The sequence below is a fragment of the Gobius niger genome (genome assembly GCF_951799975.1).
Source record: "Gobius niger genome assembly, chromosome: 3".
NCBI lineage: Eukaryota > Metazoa > Chordata > Actinopteri > Gobiiformes > Gobiidae > Gobius > Gobius niger.
Genome location: NC_136854.1, coordinates 10,010,932 through 10,032,610, shown reverse-complemented (window position 1 = coordinate 10,032,610; position 21,679 = coordinate 10,010,932). Strand labels below are relative to the sequence as shown.

At 43.1% G+C, this 21,679-nt stretch overlaps 1 protein-coding gene across 1 annotated transcript in view; it reads right to left on the bottom strand.

The window, feature by feature from the left end:
• The window catches only part of LOC306960263 (noelin-2-like), a 132,326-nt gene extending 110,894 nt beyond the window's left edge, over nt 1-21,432 (bottom strand). The window contains exon 1 of the mRNA XM_079552640.1: nt 21,029-21,432. Within this exon, the coding sequence (XP_079408766.1) occupies nt 21,029-21,166 (138 nt within the window). The 5' untranslated portion in view covers nt 21,167-21,432. The remainder of the gene's footprint in view (nt 1-21,028) is intronic.
• Between the last annotated feature and the right edge of the window lie 247 nt (nt 21,433-21,679).

The following is a 21,679-nucleotide window of genomic DNA, read 5'->3' as shown; positions in this document are numbered from 1 at the left end:
ATTCATTCACTCCATACTTGGTGGTGGCAAGCTACGATTGTAGCCACAGCGGCCCTGGGGTAGACTGACGGAAGCGAGGCAACCAGTCTGCGCCATTGGCTCCTCCGTCCACCACCAACCACTCACTCCCTCACCACATTCAGCCAGGCTTCCTGGTGTTACCAAACGGTCTCCCATCCAACTACTGCCAGGCCCTTCCTGCTGAGCTTCTGCGGTCTGACGGGATCACGGCCTTTAGTATAAAAGGTGTGTCTAAGTTCATGAATCAGCTGTATTTGTTTTATTATGAAAAATCGAAAACCGAGATGGATCAATATGACGATGAAGTTGATGCTTAACTCATAACGAATAATTGTTCACAGACTTGTCACTTATTCATCATTACTCCCTCCTGTCTGATCCCGGTTCCTAAAACAGCGCACGCCAGGGAACCGGCCCACTACAGACCAGTCGCCCTGACCTCCCACCTGATGAAGACGATGGAGCGGCTCATCCTCACCCACCTCCGCTCTGTGGTGAGCCCCACCCTCGACTGCAGTTTGCTTACAGACCCAACATCGGAGTGGAGGACGCTGTCATCTACCTGTCGGAGCGCACCGTGCACACACTCAGACACAGATGCGTCTCCTACAGCTATGGACACATGCTATGGCTCGTTTGAAAGAAGAGACTCTAAGCTCTCTGTAGGTGAATATCTAAGTTAAACAGAGGCTAGTTTTGATCAAAATCACCGTTTTTTTCCCCTAGAAACTGAGATAATGCGTCTTTTATGAAACTCTCCTTTCTGATTAACTCCTCTCTCCTCTATGGACAGACACTAACATTATGGGAAGAGGCAAATGCCTAAATATCTCTGTTTCAAGTCAGTTTTCAATGACAACATTGTTGACATGTTTTGAAACACAGCCTGGTTCTCAGACTTTAACAGGATGTTTCTCAGTCGTCCTTGGACCGATTTTAACAATTTAAAAACTCAGAGAAATGTAAAAATCTCAACTGTTTCGATCTGTCCATGGGAAGCCACTCTGCGTTGTCAAACACTCCAGAGAGTGAGAGAGAAGTGTCGGGTTTACATCTGTTTGCTGTATGTATGAAATGTCCAGATGTGACTTTTTACAAGTTTTTGATCATTATTTATTTCACTTCTGTTCATCACAGAGCTACCAAAGTCACACATAAGGTGTAGTGGAGTGTCTAGTTTTGTAATTTAAAAAAACAAAAAGTTTTTCTGTTTTTGGCACTCAATGTGTTAAGACTAAATAAGCTATAGTGATTATAAAGTGTTACCAAAGTTAGAAATGTTTTGGCCGTATATCATGCAGCATTATCATAGGTTTCCTTCAGGAGCTCTGGTTTCCACTATAAACATACACAATAGGGCAGCCGTGCTCACACACGTAACCAAACAGCGTAAACAGCTAATTGTCCCTGTAACGCACTTTGTGACTATGTCTGTGCTATACAAATAGATTCATTTCCTATTTTCGCTTTATTCAAACACAAGCGTAAATTCAATCTGGAAGACACACCTTCAGCAGTCAGGGACTTGCCTTCCAATCATTGCATGATCTCAAGCCGCACCTCCGTGGCGGCCAATCACCGCAGCAGCCACTGTTCAGCCGTTTCCATCTGTGCTGCGACCCTCATCCGCCCCTCCTCCACCTGGCTTCTCCTCAACTCTGCTCATCAGATCTCACCCTTTACCACCAGTGTCCAGACTCATGTACTTCATACGGTTTATCCACAGTCTTCTGCCGGGGTCTGAGCACCAAACATGAAGCATGTCCAATAAAACTTCTTTGTTTCTATGAGTCTTTTCAGGTTGAAATCCGATTCACTTTGATCTGTTCTTCCTGGTTTATACTGCATAACTGGTTAAACACAGAACTCGCCTCCACATTTTTAAAGCCCATAATCCAACACTGAATTAGTTCAGAGAGTTTACGCTACATTTCAACATCATTTACATTCTACTGCTGCCATCCTGACATTTTCCTTTCATTCCTCCAAACTTTCCACTCCAAACAAAGCGCTGCTACAGTGACGAGGCTGTAGACCTGTAGCCATATATTTGGCTTTAAATTAATAATATTGACCCAACGCACTGCCCCCGAAACATATTGAAAATATTCCACACACCAAAAAAAAAAAACATCCAAAACAGATCCGCTCTTGAACTAATGAGTAAATAATCTAAGGCCTGTCTCTGGCTCCAGCCCCTTGTACCCAGTGAATACTAATGACACACTTAGCTTCTCCAGTCAATATTTCGACTGTGTGTGTGTTTCCCGGTGCCAGCTGGACCGGTCAGGACACATGCATATTTATGTGTCCGACCAGTGCTCGATAGTAACCGAATAAAATGCGAGAAAACAGGGGATTTATTTGGGGAAGAATACCCGAAACGGTTTTAAAACAGGACCCGGCTGATCTCCAATTATAATCATTTTTCTGTTGCTGTTCTAAAATGCCTAATCCCCATTTTCCCAAAGATTGTTCAACACAGGCCTAGCATCATTTGTCTGGTTGGACTGGAAGCCAGTGGAGTTGAGCGAAAGAAGAGCGGGGTCTAGAGAAGGAAAATGGCTGTGTCTGAAACATTGTTGATGTGACCGCTGTCCACGATGACACCAAGGCTTTTAACCTGAGTGGAGGTGGAGTGTTCTTGAGCTTGTTTATAGCTCTCTCAAAGGGAAATGAAAGGATTGAGAATGAGAGCGGGGAGCTATGGTTACGCTGTTCATCCTGGTCTGTTATTGTTCGACGGACTCCGTGTGTTCACATTTAGCCCACACTTCTCCCGTACGTCCAAAATTGTCTTTATCGATGGATTTCCTGCTACTGGGTCTTTCTGCTGCTCACATTACACGATTCAAGTGTGAGTTGAGTTGTTTAACCCCCACACTCTATGAAACATGAGCCGCAGAGCCTGCCTTTCGACTGGTCATGACTCGGGAAGACTCACCGTGACTGAAAATGATAGCACAAGCTGGCATTAGCATAAGCTGTTTAAATGAGGAATAGCATGTCCTGGTTTGACGTCGGCCCTTATCAGCAAAACATTGGCCATTTTTGTGGAATATCTGCGTTTTAAGTTGACTGGACGTGCCCTCACACAAATCCTCCTTGACTTTCCCCTGAGTCACTGGCAGATGGGATGGAGGTGTTGGCTCGGGCCTGGACTGACTGCTCCGCGAACTGTCAGTCTCCGGTTCGCTCGCGGCGTCAAGTGCTGCGTGAGGGCAGAAGAATTTACTGTCTGCTGACCGCACCGACGACCAGCGCGTTCATCAGAAAGAAAGCGGAAATACTCAACAGAATGGACTGTTGGCTTTAAAAGGCCCAGAGTCTGCAAAACCGACTTTTACATGGTCATATTGTACATAATTCTCTGGTTGCTACACAGTTTTGGTCTGACTGGATTTGACGCCTGCTTTGGACACTTTAGATCACAGAGAACTGACTGATCCACTTCCCTCATGTATAACATAGATGTTTCTCAGCTTCTTAGAAAAGCGTCCAAAGCGTTTCATTCTGTAAACTGTTTAAAAATTGCAACAGTGAGGGGTTCCTCCCTATCATCCGAGCCCTACATTTTTGGTACACACACCACACAATGCAGGTTAGATGGGGAACTGCAATGTCAAGTCATTTTTTTGTGGCACCCATGTTTTTTAAAGGATCTGTTCTTACCTGAGCTTAGACGAGTTGATGCGTTCCTGTCTAGTCTTTATGCGTGCGCTTAGTCACGCAAAAAGACCAAAGATGTTGTTAGCATTTAGCCTCTCCCAGCATATTCCTATAGCTCCAAACGGGGGTGAAGTTGGAAGCTACCACGTTCTAAGCTCAGGTAAGAACATATCACAGAATGGAAGAACTGTGTGCCCTCAGTCACGCAAAAAGACCAAAGATGTTGTTAGCATTTGGCCTCTCCCAGTATATATATAGCTCCAAACGGGTGTGAAATTATAAGCGACCAAGCTCTTCCACGGGCACAAAGCCCAGACAGGTACGTATCAACTCGTCTAAACTCAGGTGAGGACATATCTCAGCATGGAAAAACGGTGGCCTGTTCCTTTAACCTTTACATGGATGATCTTTCCCAAAGATTGAAAAACTGTAAGACCGGCTGCATGACAGGGGAAAGACTGTTAAACCATCTACCTTATGCTGATGACCTGGTCATCGTGTCACCCTACTCTGCTGGCTCTACTCAAAGCTCAAACTCAATATGGTGAACAATATGACATCAAGTTTCACTCTACAAAGAGTGCAGGGATGGTTGTGAGGACTAGAGAGCAGCATAAGGCAGGAGCTGGCTGTGGTGGAAAAAGTGAAATACCATCATCAGGACTGACCTCAGTGACATCCAGAGGTAATCGTGCAACTGTATGTACAAGCAAACATGCTGCACGAAAATTGGGAAGTGTACAGAAAATGTGAGAACTGCCTTGTTGCTGACTGCACCCCTCTCTATACGGCCCACCTGTGGTGCTGCTATACAAAATCTAAATTCCACAAGCTACAAGTAGCAAACAAAGTCCCTCATGCACAAGTGCCAGTCTGCTGTTTGTGCAGAATAATGTGACCACATTAAATGCTCTCATAAGAAATGCTGTATATAAAGTCATGATGAGACTACGGTGAAATTGTTCTTTAAAGGCCTGACCAGAGCAGTATCAGGTGCTTTGGAGGAACTGGAGACACAACAGTGATAGCACTCTCTGTTTTTCATCTGTCTGTCTCTTTTTACATGTTCTTTTATGGAGCTTTTTGAGCGTGACTTGCACAGAAGTCCAATAACAGTACACTACTCGGGTTCAGATCGGGGAGGCCGTTCTTCCCAATCACCCCTGTTCAGTCCCCCAGTAGAACAATGGAGTCCCCAGTCGGACCACCATCTAGTACCCCTCCCAGGGACTCCAAGAAAGCCGGGTACTCACACAGAAATGACCTGATCCTGACTGAGATCGGAGACTTTGAAGGAATTAGCCAATCACGAACAATGAGTGTCTCATATTCTGCCGTTGGATGAATGAAAATGTTGCTCCTGGTTTTGCATTGGTTGCTATGGGGGTTAGCCTCACGACCTGTCACAAGATGGCCGCCACGTCTACGAGCACCATGTCCAATCTAGAGTTTACTAAATCTCTGTGATTAAACCTCATGGTCTCTGCATTTTGACCAGACATTCTGTTAGGAAATGGTTTTGAATTGGTGAACGCTTTGACATTGCTTTTGTTCGAGCCCCAGACTGTTCCACATCTCAACACCACAAACTTCTCCTGGTCGACCTTGCCATTGGAGCCACAAAGTTACCCAAGTCGGATCTCTATGAGAACACACGCTCTGAATATTTTCCGGTGATAAGTAATGGGATGCTTTGAACATGAGCTGTACATTACATAATTTTGCAAGATCATGAATTTTTTATCATTATGATTTGAGAAAAGGAGGATTTGTGCTATCGAGCCTGGTGATTCATAAAACCTTCTTTTATAGATGAATAGTGACGGCATTGAATTACAGACCCATACTTCTACACAGTATGGAAGAATTAGGAAACTATGCCAGATGTGGAAAATATATATTAAAAAATACTTCAGTATTCAAAAGAGAAAGTGCAAATCTGTTTTATAATGAAACAGATTTGACTCAAGTGACTCACTTAATAAAACTTTCATTAAGTGATATGAAAAATAACTTTGTGGCTGCAAGGACTAGAAAATGTGCCTGAATTCCCCTCCTGTGCAGCAACATGTCAGGGACAAACCTTCTGACTTACTTAAAGCAATACTAAGTAACGTGTTTACCTTAATAAATCCTTTTCGTAATCCCTGTGGGGGTAATACAAGTGTTTATGGGTTGCTTGGAGGGTCTTTTATCTCCCCCTGGTGTCTCTGGCCAGAAAACCATGTTTGCAACTTGACTGCCACCGGACCGGAGTCACCAATACACACTAATGTAATCACGAAGAAGAAGCTAACATGCTAACGGGCAAAGCTAACTGTGGGCTAACGTCACTTTAAACAGTATTTACAGCCAAGTTTGAGTGAAAAAAAATATTTCCATTGTATAATTGGATGCACAGTATCCCTCTCTCCCTTCGCCTTTCCTGTCAGTGTCGTATTTACTCTCCAAGACAATTAATAAGTTAAAAAATCGTATCTTGCTACTACACCTGCAGTTGCACTTATGGTCTCTCGGGGGAAGAGTTACTTAGTACTGCTTTAAGTCAGTGGCATTTGGCAGTCAGTTTGGACAGCGCCACCTACTGTACTGGAGCAGCAGCCAGGTAAATTTAGAGATTTAGATCGTCCCATTTTCATATGGAATTATAGCTCAGTTATAGTGTGCTGGTCTCAAACATCAGAAGTGACTGGTTCAAATACCACTTTGATCATTTCTCTTCACATGGTCTTTTTACCTTTTTACCTGTTAACTCGCGCGGACATTTGTCACCGCTGGATTGGACTGCACCAACTTAAACTAAAGAGGGGTGTTCTGCTTAAACACCCTTAAACCCCTCTGAAGAGGTGCTGGTTCGGAGCTGGTTCTGGGTTTGGTTCAGAGCTGGTGCTGGTGCCAGATTGGTTCCGTACCGACTTGGTTTTCCACCAAAATGAGAGCTGGCATTGTGCCCATTTTCAACGCTTTGGGACTCAACTGTCACATAAACATGGATAGTAACAGTATCACTTTTTAGGTTTGTTTTGCCAGACACTAAGGTTAGAGATGTTAAAGATCTTTTACCTTTACATGTTTCAGCCGCCATCTGCAGGCCATCATCAGAATTATCACCGGCGTGCGGTGACGTGTCACTTATCAGCTGTTCTTAATTCCGAGGCGTGACCAGTCTGACGGTCCCAACAGGTCCGACAGACTGGCTACATGTACACAACATGTAAAGGTAAAAGATCTTTAACATCTCTAACCTTAGTGTCTGGCAAAATGAACCTAAAAAGTGATACTAGAACACAAGTAGACACAATGAACGTTACGAAGTTTATGGATAGTAACATCTTACTACAGCCAAGTTTATTTTCGTGTCACAGCAGCCGCTAACATTTGGATTTCTTCTTTCTAACGGCTCCCTCTTGTTTTAGCTGTAGCTAAAAAGCATAAAGCAAAACAACAATTAGTTTCCTCCACAGAGACTGTTTTGGCTTCTCCAGGAAGTTCTAAGCACTAACTAACTAATATGGGTTGTTTGTCGGAAGAGAAAGCCACACCCGCAGCCACTGACATCAGTGGTGCTCCTTTCTTGGTCCAGCTTTTAACTGGTTCCCCAACCGGCACCAGTTTTTGGAACCAAGAGCCAGCCTTTTTTCAGTGGAAACGAAAGAACCGGTTCTGAAACTGGAACCGGACTGGAACCAGCACCGGCACCAGCTTGGTGGAAAAGGGCTATGAGTTAGTTCAACGTCAAGAATGTGCCATAAGAATGAAAAGTTCGATGTTAAAGGAATAGGCACCGTTTTTACATACTAAGATATGCTCTTACCTCACTTTAGACGTGTTAATATATCCCCGTCTGGTCTTTGTCCGTGCGCTCTGCCAGGCCAACGGAGCACATACGCAGCCTCTCCCACATGTCACATAGCTCCAAAAAAGCTCACGATAGAAGCTACCAAGCTCTTCCACGTGTTCCCTATTTAAATAAAGTTACGTGAAGTGTTTTCATGCGAAGTATATTTACACAGAAATGTAACGTGTCGATTTTATAAGCAAATAAAAAGGGGGACTATATTGTGAGGCGTAATGATACGGGGAGCAAAACGTCCGCGCAGTAACTCCTAAAGGTTATTGACGGAAGTGAGCGGGGGGAAGTCTTTAGGAGTTACTGCGCAGACGTTTTACTCCTCGTATCATTACGCCTCACAATATAGTCCCCCTTTTTATTTGCTTATAAAATCGACATGCTACATTTCTGTGTAAATATACTTCGCATGAAAACACTTCACGTAACTTTATTTAAATAGGGAACACGTGGAAGAGCTTGGTAGCTTCTATCGTGAGCTTTTTTGGAGCTATATGACATGTGGGAGAGGCTGCGTATGTGCTCCGTTTGCCTGACAGAGCGCACGGACAAAGACCAGACGGGGATATATTAACACGTCTAAAGTGAGGTAAGAGCATATCTCAGTATGTAAAAACGGTGGCCTATTCCTTTAAGTTCTTCCTGATGGTAAAGTTCTTCCTGATTGTAAAGTTCTTCCTGATTGTAAAGTTCTTCCTGATTGTTAAGTTCTTCCTGATGGTAAAGTTCTTCCTGATTGTAAAGTTCTTCCTGATTGTAAACCCGTTGAGGTTTCAAGTGAGAGCCCCCGGTCCAGCTAACTGCACATGGACCGGCCAGAGCGGGTCCACTACTCTCCCGCGTCAGCTGACTCTGTTTCCACGGCAACACAGACTCCGCATCTTCAGGGATTCGAGCCACGGCTGCACATACATTTTCATAAACCGATATTTTCGACATCCACTGCGCGGAGATGTGGTGATTGAAGATTGCATAGAAGGGCCTTTTTTTTTTTTTTCACGTAACTACTGCAAAGTGCTGCCTTAAGTGCAAGCAAATAGAAATATAAGTACTGTGGCTCCGAGGTCGGAATAGCATTTCATAAAGGCAATGTGTGATATACACCATGCTTGTGAGGACTGGCATATATGGTCCTCAGATACAGATCGCCCATAAAGAGTCAAAGCTGCCAAAGACATGGGCTGGATGTCCACACTACTCCCTATGTAGTGCACTATATGTCCCGAGAGAAGAAAGTAGCAGCGATGGTAACTCGACGGGTCAGAGGAGTAGCACCTTATAAAATATTATTAACTTCCTCCTACTCCCTTTGAGCAGCACTGCACTAATGCTTCTGATGTTTGGAATATTTCTGTAAATCGGCCGACAGCGACAGGTCTTTGAACTAAACACAACATGAAGGAATGAAAACAGCCGTTTTAATCATGGGTTGCCTTTTTTCCTCTTTAAATCCCCTAAATATAAATGGTTACGCTAAAAGTGGCTAACGTTGGCTGCTTACCTTTAATAATCATAGCGCCCCTCAGGCAAAAAGGAAATAATTAGTGGTGGGCCATTAATGGCGTTAACGTGCTGCGTTAACGCGAGACTCTTATCGCGCGATAAAAAAAAATATCGCCGTTAATCTATTCTCAAAGCTGGGTTGGGAGCTGGGTCTATACTCTGCAAGCTGTGATGACTTTCACTGTGATATTTTATGCAGGGCTTAAAGTATTCCAGCCTGAGGCCTCTGGCGCAAGCAAAGTGTATCAGACTGCAAATTATTTGTCCGGTTTTTCCGCGCATTTGTGAAAAACTCGCCTTTCCCGCACTTCTTACGGTCCATGAATGCATCTCACACGCAGCCTCGCTGTTATGTGATTCCTCTGAAACCAAAACAACTGCCACGCGGATGCTGGAGCTACTTTTGTTATGGATTAAGTTTTGCCAAATGGACGCTATGACCAGATGAGTGAGAATCGGATAAAGAGGCGAAGAGCAGCAGGTTCTACGACTGATCCACAGTGAGTTTATTTCGCGGGGGGTCCTATCACCCGCGCTAAAATAAGCACTAAAAGCCCTGCACGAGAGCGCGGTGTCGGACCTGCCCCGCTTACGTGCCTCCTTCTGCAGCCGTGCGCGCGGTGAGACAGGTGTGCATGGGACTGACACACTGCGTAAACCCCCCCGAGCTGCTGCCGCTGACCCGCTGTTAAAAGCGAAACGTAACGCCTACATACTGAACAGAGCCTCGCACTGTCACAAATACCCGATTCCAGTGGAGTCTATGTTCCGCAAACGCGCACACAGTGGCGTGAACGCGCACACGTGTCAGTGCGGCCGGTGTTGACCCACTGGACACAAGCTAAAAGTGGCTCCAGGTCATTATTTTACAGCAGTTTTCCTTTAGGCTCAGTCCCAATAGCTCCAGCCAAATCTAACCAACAGCCTGATTAACAAACATGTATGACACTTAATCCTTTACTTACTAGATTATTTTCAAAAATATTACACTTTACATTTTGGTCTATACTTGTATTTTACCTCCCATATATTAAAGGAATAGGCCACCGTTTTTACATACTAAGATATGTTCTTAGCTCACTTTAGTCGAGTTAATATATCCCCGTCTGGTCTTTGTCCGTGCGCTCTGCCAGGCAAACGGAGCACATACGCAGCCTCTCCCACATGTCACATAGCTCCGAAAAAGCTCACGATAGAAGCTACCAAGCTCTTTCACGTGTTCCCTATTTATATAAAGTTACGTGAAGTGTTTTCATGCGAAGTATATTTACCCAGAAATGTAGCATGTCGATTTTATAAGCAAATAAAAAGGGGGACTATATTGTGAGGCGTAATGATACGAGGAGCACAGCGTCCGCGCAGTAACTCCTAAAGACTTCCCCCGCTCATTTCCGTCAATAACCTTTAGGAGTTACTGCGCGGACGTTTTACTCCTCGTATCATTACGCCTCACAATATAGTCCCCCTCTTTATTTGCTTATAAAATCGACATGCTACATTTCTGTGTAAATATACTTCGTATGACAACACTTCACGTAACTTTATTTAAATAGGGAACACGTGGAAGAGCTTGGTAGCTTCTATCGTGAGCTTTTTTGGAGCTATGTGACATGTGGGAGAGGCTGCGTATGTGCTCCGTTTGCCTGGCAGAGCGCACGGACAAAGACCAGACGGGGATATATTAACACGTCTAAAGTGAGGTAAGAACATATCTTAGTATGTAAAAACGGTGGCCTATTCCTTTAAGTGTTTGCACACATTGGAAATACATTAGGTCCAAATGCAGAGTAAATGTGTAATAAAAAAGTTAAATAAAAAATATTGGCCTAGGCTACATTGCCTATATACACTGCGTTCCAAATTATTATGCAAATGACATTTTTCTAAGATTTTCTAAATTGTCAACTCAAATGAGAGTCAGCATAATTTTTAAGTCTTTAACTGGTAGAGGATCATTTAAATGTGAGGAAAAAAATTCCTGGTGATAACAGTATTTTTTTCAAAAATAAATATAGTAAAAACCTCAAAATCCACTGTTCCAAGTTATTATGCAACTCATCGTTTCAATACATTTTAAAGCTTGTAATTAACTGAAAATGGTCATTTGTTGAATTTGTAGCATTAGGAGGTCATATTTACTGAAATCAAAAGCTATTTCAATCAAAAAAATATTAACAGGTCAAGTTATATTTTACCAAAGGAGCCCTTGTGTGATAGCAGCTTCAAAATTCTTAAATCCCTTAAAATTGTAAGTTTTTGGACAGTTTCCGCTTGGATTTCTTTGCAGGATGTCAGAATAGCCTCCCAGAGCTGCTGTTTGGATGAAAACTGCCTCCCACCCTCATATATGTTTTTTTTGTTGAGGCTCCAAAGGTTCTCAATAGGGCTGAGGTCAGGGGAGGAGGGGGTCCACATCATGAGTTTCTCTCCTTTTATGCCCATAGCAGCCAGTGATGCAGAGGTATTCTTTACAGTATGACATGGTGCGTTGTCATGCATGAAGAGGATTTTGTTAGGGAAAGCACGGCTCTTCTTTTTGTAGCATAGAAGACAGTGGTCAGTCAGAAACTCCACATATTTTTCAAAGGTCATTTTCACACCTTCAGGGAGCCTAAAAGGGCCTAATGGGGCCGACCAGCTCTCTCACCATGATTCTGGCCCAAAACATGACTCCGCCCCCTCCTTACTGACGTCACAGCCTTGTTGGGACATTGTGGCCATTCACCAACTAACCACTACTCCATTGAGTTGACCATCCAGGGCTACACGGCGCTCATCAGTGAACAAGACTGTTTGAAAATGAGTCCTCATGTATTTCTGAGCCCGTTGCAGCCGTTTCTGTTCATCAGTATTCAATTAACCGTTTAGGGGAGGCCCGGATAGAAGGTTTATGCACAACTGCAGCCTCTGGAGGGTCCTATACCTTGATGTTTGGGGGACTCCAGAGGCACCAGCAGCTTCAAATACCTGTATGCTGCTTTGTAGCATCTGTTCTCTTAATCTGATGTGTTTGTCTGGAAGAAACCGTCCATATTGTGCCATTATCTGCACAAACCGGAGTGTGCTCTGAATCCTCCACAAATCTCTTATCAGTACGATGATTACACTTAATCTTTCATGAAATATCGAAGGTTTTCATACCTAGACCAAGGCATTCAACTATTTCACACTTTTCATCAGCAGACAGACCTTTTTTCTTTCCCATATTGCTTGAAAATGATGATCTGCTTACTAAAGTGGAACACCCTTTTTCAGTAGTTTTTCCCTTAACTGGGCTTAACCTGAAAACTAATCATCCCAGGACTCTGAGATTAATGTCAGTGATTCATAGAGCCCCAAGAAAACGATACCATCCATGAGTTTCATTATTATTGTTTTTTTTTTAACCTTTTTGACACAAAAATCCAATTTGCATAATAATTTGGAACGCAGTGTACAGTAGCCTCTATCTAACGTTTTTCTTTTTTCTTTTAAAGTACCGATAAGAGCACCATTAAAGTCCCGGATCGATAAGGAGTATCGATAAAAGTCCTGGTCTAATGCACCAGCTGACTTGAGAAACTCGTTCTCAAAGACTTACTTTTAGTCATTATTTGGGTAGCACACAGATTCTCAATGGTTTCGGCAGAATTCAAGCGAGCCATTTTAATCTAGATTAATCTAGATTAATTTCAGAATTAATCTAGATTGATCTAGATTAAATAAATTAACCTATGCCCACCTCTAGAAATAATCCAGACTTTTTTCTTAATTCATGTAAAATCCATGTGAAAGAAAACTGATTTGTATTCATAAATATGAAACTGTCTCTTGAATACGTACATACAAATACATAAATCCTGGTTTTAGTAAACTTAGGCATTGTCCACATGTAGCAGCTTGTCTCACAAAAAGATATTTTCCCACAATTTGGCCGATCATCCACCAAACCGCAGATGTCTGTCCCTAAAAACCAAGGTTTCTGAAACCTGAAGATTTAGGAATACTCCGGTCATGTGTCTGAGTGTGGACATAAGTAACTGCTCTGACGTCACACGTGCGACCTGTGCTCACATCAGGAACAACATGGACGCCTCAAAACTGTGCTGGTTTGAACGATTTTTCAGGCGCATCAAAGAGCGCAGACGAAGGAGCACCGGTCAGCAAATAACCATCCCATGTCCAAGACATGTTCCACGGAGGTGGAAGTCTGCAGTCTGCTGTCCAGCGATCACCAGTCAGGGTGGTCAAGAAAGTTGCTCACACGATGCACTATTTATCTGATAGAAGATTGTGAAAAATGACAAAATGCATTTGGTTTGTTATGGTCGGTTGCCTCAAACATTGCGAGGCAGGTCGGCAAATCTATAACGGTGGGACCCCAAACTTGTGGAGAGATTTCAACAATTAACCAGTTACCTCTAACCATAGACTGTAAAAAATAATGGACGTCTTCTGCTCACTCCTCCCCGTTTACCATAATGACCACGCTCATGGGGGAATTCATGGAGGATTTACAGACTCCCCCTCCCCAGCTCTGACGAAGCATGTTCCTAAAAAGGGCATAAGGGCGGGATCTTCACTGTAGACTCGGCCCTTGCGTGACGTGTAGCTCGCGCTGCTCCAATGCTAACAGTCCGACCCTCATTAAGTACGAGATTTCTAAAATTCTTCTTACGAAAACCAGCCTGGTTTCATAAATTGTGACTAACCCAGCGTTATCTCAGGAGGAATATCTAGCCTAGCCTAGTGTTGAAAAAATTAAAACCAGGCGTTAAAGTTGTTTTTAAGTTGTCTAAACTCGGCGGAGCATGGCGGCCCCCAGGGTCGTGGTCATAAGGCAGAGCAGCCAGCGCCCATTGCCTCTAACCCCAACCATCATGCATATCCAAGTCTCACAGTGTATTGACTGGAGACCTTACAGCCTATATGCCAGTGTGATAACTGATTTGAAAGCCGAGACCTTCTAGTTTCTAAAACTATGTGTAAGATCACATTTGCCAACCCTAACCCTGGACCCGTGATCGGGGACGGCAGGAAACAGGTTAATATACTTGGCAACTCATATATGTGCTTAGGTGTGGATTTAAACCAGGCTGTGTGGACTTTTTTCTCGACGGAGGGTGGATTTATAAATGCCCTGCTCCGTGTGGACAAGTAGATGCAGCGCACTGACTCTGCTGGCGTTTCAGACACAGGCCTCACTATTTTCTACCCGGCGAGGAGTAAGTAGTGGGCTACATGTCCGTCTTATATAGTGAATGAGGGGTTAGGGAGTAGGGTGGACATTCGGACACAGCCATGCAGTGGAGCAAAGTGGTTCAACAGTCCATAAATACATAAATAACAGAGAATGCTTACCATAATGCTATTGTTAGCTTTATGCTACGTGCTAACTGCTAGCTTTGTGTATTTGACAATCTGCCAAATTCCTCCTTTCAGAAATTTGATCTAGGTCAGAGGCCAGAGAGAGTCCAAGGTTGGGCCAAACATCAGTCCAACATGGGAGTACCATCTCTGTAGTGCAGTCATAACCTCGGTTTCATTATAAATAAATAGGCTACTTTGCTAATGCAAAATGGGTTAGTGCTAATGTCCAAAGCTGCTAATAAATAATAATGATGGTTTACACTTCCACTGTGCTGAGGAGGCTCTGCGTTTGCTAAATCATAATGACTTTATAGCCTTTAGGGTAGAGTCAGAACTGTGGTGGGACGGAGCCCAACAGCTGTGATCGGGAGTGCTAAACACATCCTCATCATTTTTGTCAAAGTCATTTTATTTGCTGACTGAAATTAGACTAAAAATAAGGTGTGAAAATGAAACTAAAGCTATGAGTATAAATCCAGATATTTTGGTGAAAAGTGAGATAAAAAAGAAGAGCGCTTCAGAGCCTCGTGTCATTTAAATTCACTGCCAAAGGAACAGGTCTGTGCTTTGATTAAGAGGGAGAAGCTGCAGGAAGCACTGGACCTTGATTAATGATTATATTACAGAATATAAATGAAAAAGTTGAACAAATTAATTTGAGATTTAATCGAATAGAGGGTTAGGTCATTAAATAAAACTAAAAGAAATGACATTTTCGAAGTGAATGAAGATATGCTGTCCAAAATAGCGTTAGAAAAACAATTGAAACTGCGAGATTCAGTCTTGAGGACAAACGATGCACTAAAATGATCACAATAAATCAGAAGAATGACGACACTTTACAAAGATAGAGGCACTTCACACGAAAGCCCCGCCCCTTCAGAAATGTTACTACAAGCCTGTATTACCAAGTTGCTCAAAGCGCTACACTGTCGTCATTATTCATTCACTCCATACTCGGTGGTGTATGCTTCTGTTGTAGCCACAGCTGCCCTGGGGTAGACTGACAGAAGCGAGGCAACCAGTCTGTGCCATCGGCCCCTCTGACCACCACCAACCGCTCACCACATTCACGCCAGGCTTCCTGGTGTTCCCAAACCGTCTCCCATCCAAGTACCGACCTGGCCCTTCCTGCTCAGCTTCAGAGGGCTGACAGGATCTGTCTATGCTTCGCTAGCTCCGACAAGAACAGGGGTGTCGACCACGACATAACGGGGGAGACGTGTGGAAGCGATACACAGCAGATTCAGATGAGTTAGATCCTGGGTGTTAAGTAGGTTTGACACTGATATGAGTTATTATTGACTGTTTATCACTCCCAGTTGCTCTGGAGCTGAATTTGAGAGTGAAAGAGAAGAGAGTTAAACACAACTAATATTTAACTCTGGCTAATGAGTGACCATAACACTTCCAGGTGTTTTTGCATGTAAATGAGCTCACAGGGAGTAACCATGCTGAATATACTGTGTATCATATCATCCAGATCGAGGCTAAATTAGTTGCAATGTGCAGTGGAGGACTTTATTTGAAACATGCAACAAAGGGGACACGACAACTATCAAGGCTAAAGCACCGGCCTCATGTGGAGCTGCTGTAAATGCAGCCAGCACAGTCGTGTGACTGGTCATGCTCTTGTTCTATAGATTCCCTTCTCATGTTTATCCAGTACTGAAGAAACAAGAGCGTCATCGTTAAGTTAGCTAGCTTGTGTTTTTTTATTCAATGAGGTATTGTACTAATCACGGTCCTCCAGTTGTTTTGTCCCGTGTGCCATCAGTGCAGGAAGAATATTAAGAAATATTAATAATAAATATCAACTAACACTTCTTGCATTTAAAAAGTAAACGTGCCAGATATTAAAGCGGCAGAAACAGTATTTTGTGACATTGTCCCACAAACAACAGCCCATGAAACTCAAGACTGATGGTGAACGAGTCTTACAAGTGAGCAGGGACTTCTCCAGGTTTACTTTCTTCAGCATGAAAACGGGTGCGCACCAGTACTTTCTATATAGAGGGAGATAATTATTCAAAAACTACTAACAAATGCTGAATTATGAATATAGTTTTCTATTAAATAGAAATGGAGAGGATCAAAGTGGTTCAACAGCCCATAAATACATAAATAACAAAGAATGCTAACATGATGCTTCAAATGAGCATCGTGCTAATGCTAACAGCTAGCTAGCTCTAGCTACGACTGCTGTTTTTTCACTTCTACTGAACAATCTGCTGTGAGAAAATATCCATATGGGCCCGATTTACACTTGACTTTATTTATTTGTGATAAATAAGTTCATATTTTTTTAAATATATATTTCCCAAAGATTCTATTTTCCTCCGCGAAGCTGTCTGTATCTACACAGATCATGTCTGGTAGCAATAGTTGCTAAGGTATGATTGGACAACAACCGTTTTGGGGCGGGGTTTTGCAAAGGGTCAATTCCTAAATTACCACCTAATGATGTCACAAGGTGGAGCCGAGTCCTTTGAGCTCTCGATAGCCCTAAATATCGGATCAGTGTCAATACTTACATTCTTTAGTGGAATGTAAGCAAGTAGATGCAAGTTGGCCATTTTATACTCACTACTGCCACCTCAGGTCATACGTGTAACTGCACCTTCTACATCAAGCTCGTGCATGACGGCCCTTCAGACCCGAAGTAAAAACTTTTTGAGTGACATTGCTGGAACATGTAGGGGGACGAAAATACATAATTTTAACATTTTTAAACTCCATGTCGTCCCTTTAAGTGGAGATACATGCAAATGGGACTTTTTTGACCTTTCAGGCGTATTATAACATTGTTGGTCAAAAGCTAAATCACTATTACTGGTTCTAACATATTAAACATGACTTATCTAAAGTACTACGAGAATACTTCACCATTGGCATAAATATGACATAAAAAGGGACGGCGTCTAAACTTTAGGGACATTTTTCTTGGAGTGACATTAAAGCGAGTGTGACTAATAATACGACATGATCTAATGTTCTATTTCTAAAGGTGTCCTCTTTGCCCAGTGTTTACCTGCGTGAGTCGCTGCTCCGCTAAACACACGCTCACACACACTGGCCCCGCAGACCTCATCATGAGCGCTACACCAGGCTCGCCCCAGGACCAAACATCACGCCGCGCTCCAGTTACATTCACACACAAACCACACGTTCTCCGCTCAGCTCTCGTTAAAACCGCATTATTGTCGTATGGCTCAGGTACATACTTTGAGCTCTCCCAGCGGCCGAGTGGTCAAGTATTCATCCAACGTCCTACGGTCATCGTGTGGTCTGAATGATGGCAGTACATTTGAGGTGGTCTAATATGGGTCATTTGTTTAATATCTATTAATTAGAATATTTGTATCTAGACCTGGACATGAACATGTATAAACTAATTTCTTCCTAAAATGAATGTTATGATATTATATTTTCTGTATATTCCGTCTGCTGCAAATGGAAGGTAATAAAAGTTATTCTATTACAGAGATTGTAACTGTTAATTTACAAATTCATTGGGGCCCCCCTTCAATTTGGGGCCCCTCCTCAATTGTCTGGTCAGCCCAACTCACACTGACAGCCCTGCCAAAGTATTAGATCATGATTTATCTTCAAATATAGATACTTCATTTATAGGACATTGATCTTCAAACCATGTTTCTGCGCTCCATAGTCTAAAACATACAGGCTACACTCAGCTTTGAGTAATCCTTAGTTAATCCTGTTTCTTCTTCCACAGTTTCAGCACTTCATTCTGTGCTTCCTGGTTAATCCTGCATCATGCATGATTATCCAGTTTAAAAACAGGAACAGGCCACCGTTTTTTCCATACTGAGATATGTTCTTACCTGAGCTTAGACGAGTTACCTGTCTGGTCTTTGTGCCCGTGGAAGAGCTTGGTCGCTTCTAACCTCACCCCCGTTTGGAGCTGTAGGCCCAAAGCTAATAACATCTTTGGTTGTTTTGTGTGACTGAGGGCAAAGACCAGGCAGGTACGCATCAACTCGTCTAAGCTCAGGTAAGAATATATCTCAGTATGGAAAAAAACGGTGGCCTGTTTGGTAAATATCAAAATTTGTATCAGTCGTTTTCTTCTTCATCTGACGTGTTAAGACTGAAGTCCTATTGTAAAAGATTGGAGTCATATAAGGATTGTTTGTCTCTTCTCCTCTTTCTACTGTTGCACTTTTTCTCCTCAGTTTTTGCCTTACAATTTTTTTCATTTTTTTCTTGTTCTCTTTTCCTGCAATTTTGTAATATTTAGTTGCGCAGCGCCGCCTCGCTATAAATAGGAGCTTTTGGAGGCGCTCTCTCTCTCTCTCGCTCACTCCTCGCTCTCTCCTACCTGTCAGGCCTGGAGCGTGTTCGCGTTCTCTCACGCCTCCGGACCTGGACAGTGTGCCGTGCTTTGGTCCCGGCCACGCCATGTTAGCCGGTTAGCCTTTTGTTTTGTTTTTTAACACTATTCATTTTTGTTTGCCCTGGTGTGACCAGCTATCCTGTTTTCACTTTTCTTTTTGAATTGGGTTTTGGGGATTTTTCACTTCGTTTGGAGGAGAGCTCAGTTTCCACAGCTCCATAGCAGTTGGACTGTAAACTGGTCTGGTTTTTAAGTTTGGCTGGCGCACCTGGGCCGTTTTTCATTTGCTACGTTGTCTTTTTTTAAACCTTTCTTTAAACACGGGTGATAAGGGTTCCCTTTGCTCTCTTCTAAAAAAAACAACTCTGACGGTTGTTAACGAAAAGCAAAACCAAAAGAAGAAAGAAACATCTTGAAAATTAAATCAAAGTTCTTGAACCCATACCTTTTGTCCTCTGTTTTCTCACCAATATGTTTTGATTCTTTTGGGCCATAACACATGTGTGAATGTGGCCTGGGCTGTATTTGAAAAAGTTATATCTATGTTGTTCCAACTGTCATTACATACACTGCGTTCCAAATTATTATGCAAACTGTTTTTCAGTGTCAATAAGTTAAAAAAAATAATAATTCAGTGAAACTCATGGATGGTATTGTGTCTCGGGGCTCTTTGAATCACTGACATTAATCTCAGACGCCTGTGATTATTAGTTGTCTGATTAAGTCCAGTTAAGGGAAAAACTACTGAAAAAGGAAGTTCCACATTATTAAGCAGACCAACATTTTCAAGCAATATGGGAAAGAAAAAGGATCTCTCTGCTGATGAAAAGCGTGAAATGTTGAATGCCTTGGTCTAGGTATGAAAACCTTCAATATTTCATTAAAGATTAAGCGTAATCATCGTACAGTTTAGAGATTTGTGACTAATTTAGAGCACACACGGGTTTGTGCAGATAAAGGCACAATGAGGATGGTTTCTGCCAGACAAATACACCAGATTTATAGAACAGCTGCGACAAAGCACCAAACAGGTATTTGAAGCTGCTGGTGCCTCTGGAGTCTCCAGAACATCAAGGTATAGGACCCTCCAGAGGCTGCAGTTGTGCATAAACCTTCTATCCGGGCCTCCCCTAAACTGTTAATTGAAGCTGAAGAACAGAAACGGCTGCAGTGGCTTGTTGACTGTTCACTGATGAGGCCGTGTAACCCTGGATGGTCAGATGGATGGAGTAGTGGAGAGTTGGTGAATGGCCACCATGTCCCAACAAGGCTGTGACATCAGCAAGGAGGGGGCGGAGTCATGTTTTGGGCCAGAATCATGGGGAGAGAGCTCTTCAGTCCTTTTAGGCTCCCTGAAGATGTGAAAATGGCCTCTGAAAAATATGTGGTTTCTGACTGACCACTTTCTTCTACGGTACAAAAATAGGAGTCGCGCTTTCCCTAACAAAATCCTCTTCATGCATGACAACGCACCATGTCCTGCTGTAAAGAATACCTCTGCATCACTGGCTGCTATGGGCATAAAAGGACAGAAACTCAACCCTATTGAGACCCTTTGGAGCCTCAACAAGCAAAACATGTATGAGGGTGGGAGGCAGTTTTCATCCAAACAGCAGCTCTGGGAGGCTATTCTAACATCCTGCAAAGAAATCCAAGCAGAAACTGTCCAAAAACTTACAAGTTTAATGGATTTAAGAATTCTGAAGCTGCTCAAAGGTCTCCTATGTTAAAATAAAACTTGACTTGACCTGTTAAGATGTTTTTGATTGAAATGGCTTTTGATTTCAGTAAATATGACCTCCTAATGCTACAAATGATCATTTTCAATTAAAAGCCTGGTGTCGCCTCGTGGCCATAACAGCTAGGGGAGGTGTGCGTGGATCGGGAAGTCTGGGCATCTCTGCTGAGACTGCTGCCCCCGTGACCGGGCCCCGGATAAAGTGGAAGAAAAAGCTTTAAAATGTATTGAAACCCTGAGTTGCATAATAATTTGGAACAGTAGATTATGAGTTATTTACTATATTTATTTTTGAAAAAAAATACTGCTGTCACTGGCTGGGAGGTTTTTTCAAGAGAAAAATGTCATTTGCATAATAATTTGGAACGCAGTGTACAGGTCACAGGTCACAAAAATCACATTTGTCACTTCTTTTGCATCAGTCTGAGCATAGCCCATCTTCGACTGAATAATCTGTAATCTGCATATAAACAATAGATATTTTTGATCAGATTCTAACTTTACATCATCGACGCGTGACTGATAGCAGAAGTGAACTCACGCTGACGAATCTCTCGGCGGTGCCCTCCGGGACGGTCCCGTTGAGCCCCACCAGGGAGGGCAGCGTCTGGGACATCCAGTTGGTCACCATGGCCATCGTACTGAGCACCGCTCCGATCTTCAGCATGGGCACACTCATCGTCGCCGCTTCCACGCACGCCTACGCAAACACTGCTGTTTTCAATCTGGGGCACAGCTAGAGACAACCAGGGGACATGTCCACAAAGTGATCCTGGCGAGGTCCTTCTGTCCTTCGATGGAACTCCGGGAGGGTGTTTTATTCCACGGCCAAAACGCTTTTTCTCATCAAACTTTTATGCACCCACCACACAAAACCCATGAGAGAAGAGGGGGCTGCCAGAGACAATGAGGGAGAAACGGGGACACACTCCAGAAAGTAATCCAAGATAGTCCTTTAGTGTGATCTCGCAAAGTTGTTTATTCCTCACTAAAAATGATCTTCTTAGGTCGCGAGAGGTATGAAGGACTTCTGGAGACAAACAGTTAGGGACAAAGTAGAGACATGTCAATGCAAGATTCCTTACTTTTGTCCTTCAGTCTTGCAAAGTCGTGTATTCCTCCCAAAAAATATCTTCTTAGGTTGCGAGGACTTCTAAAGACAACCAGTTAGTGTCCAGAAAGTAATCCAAGC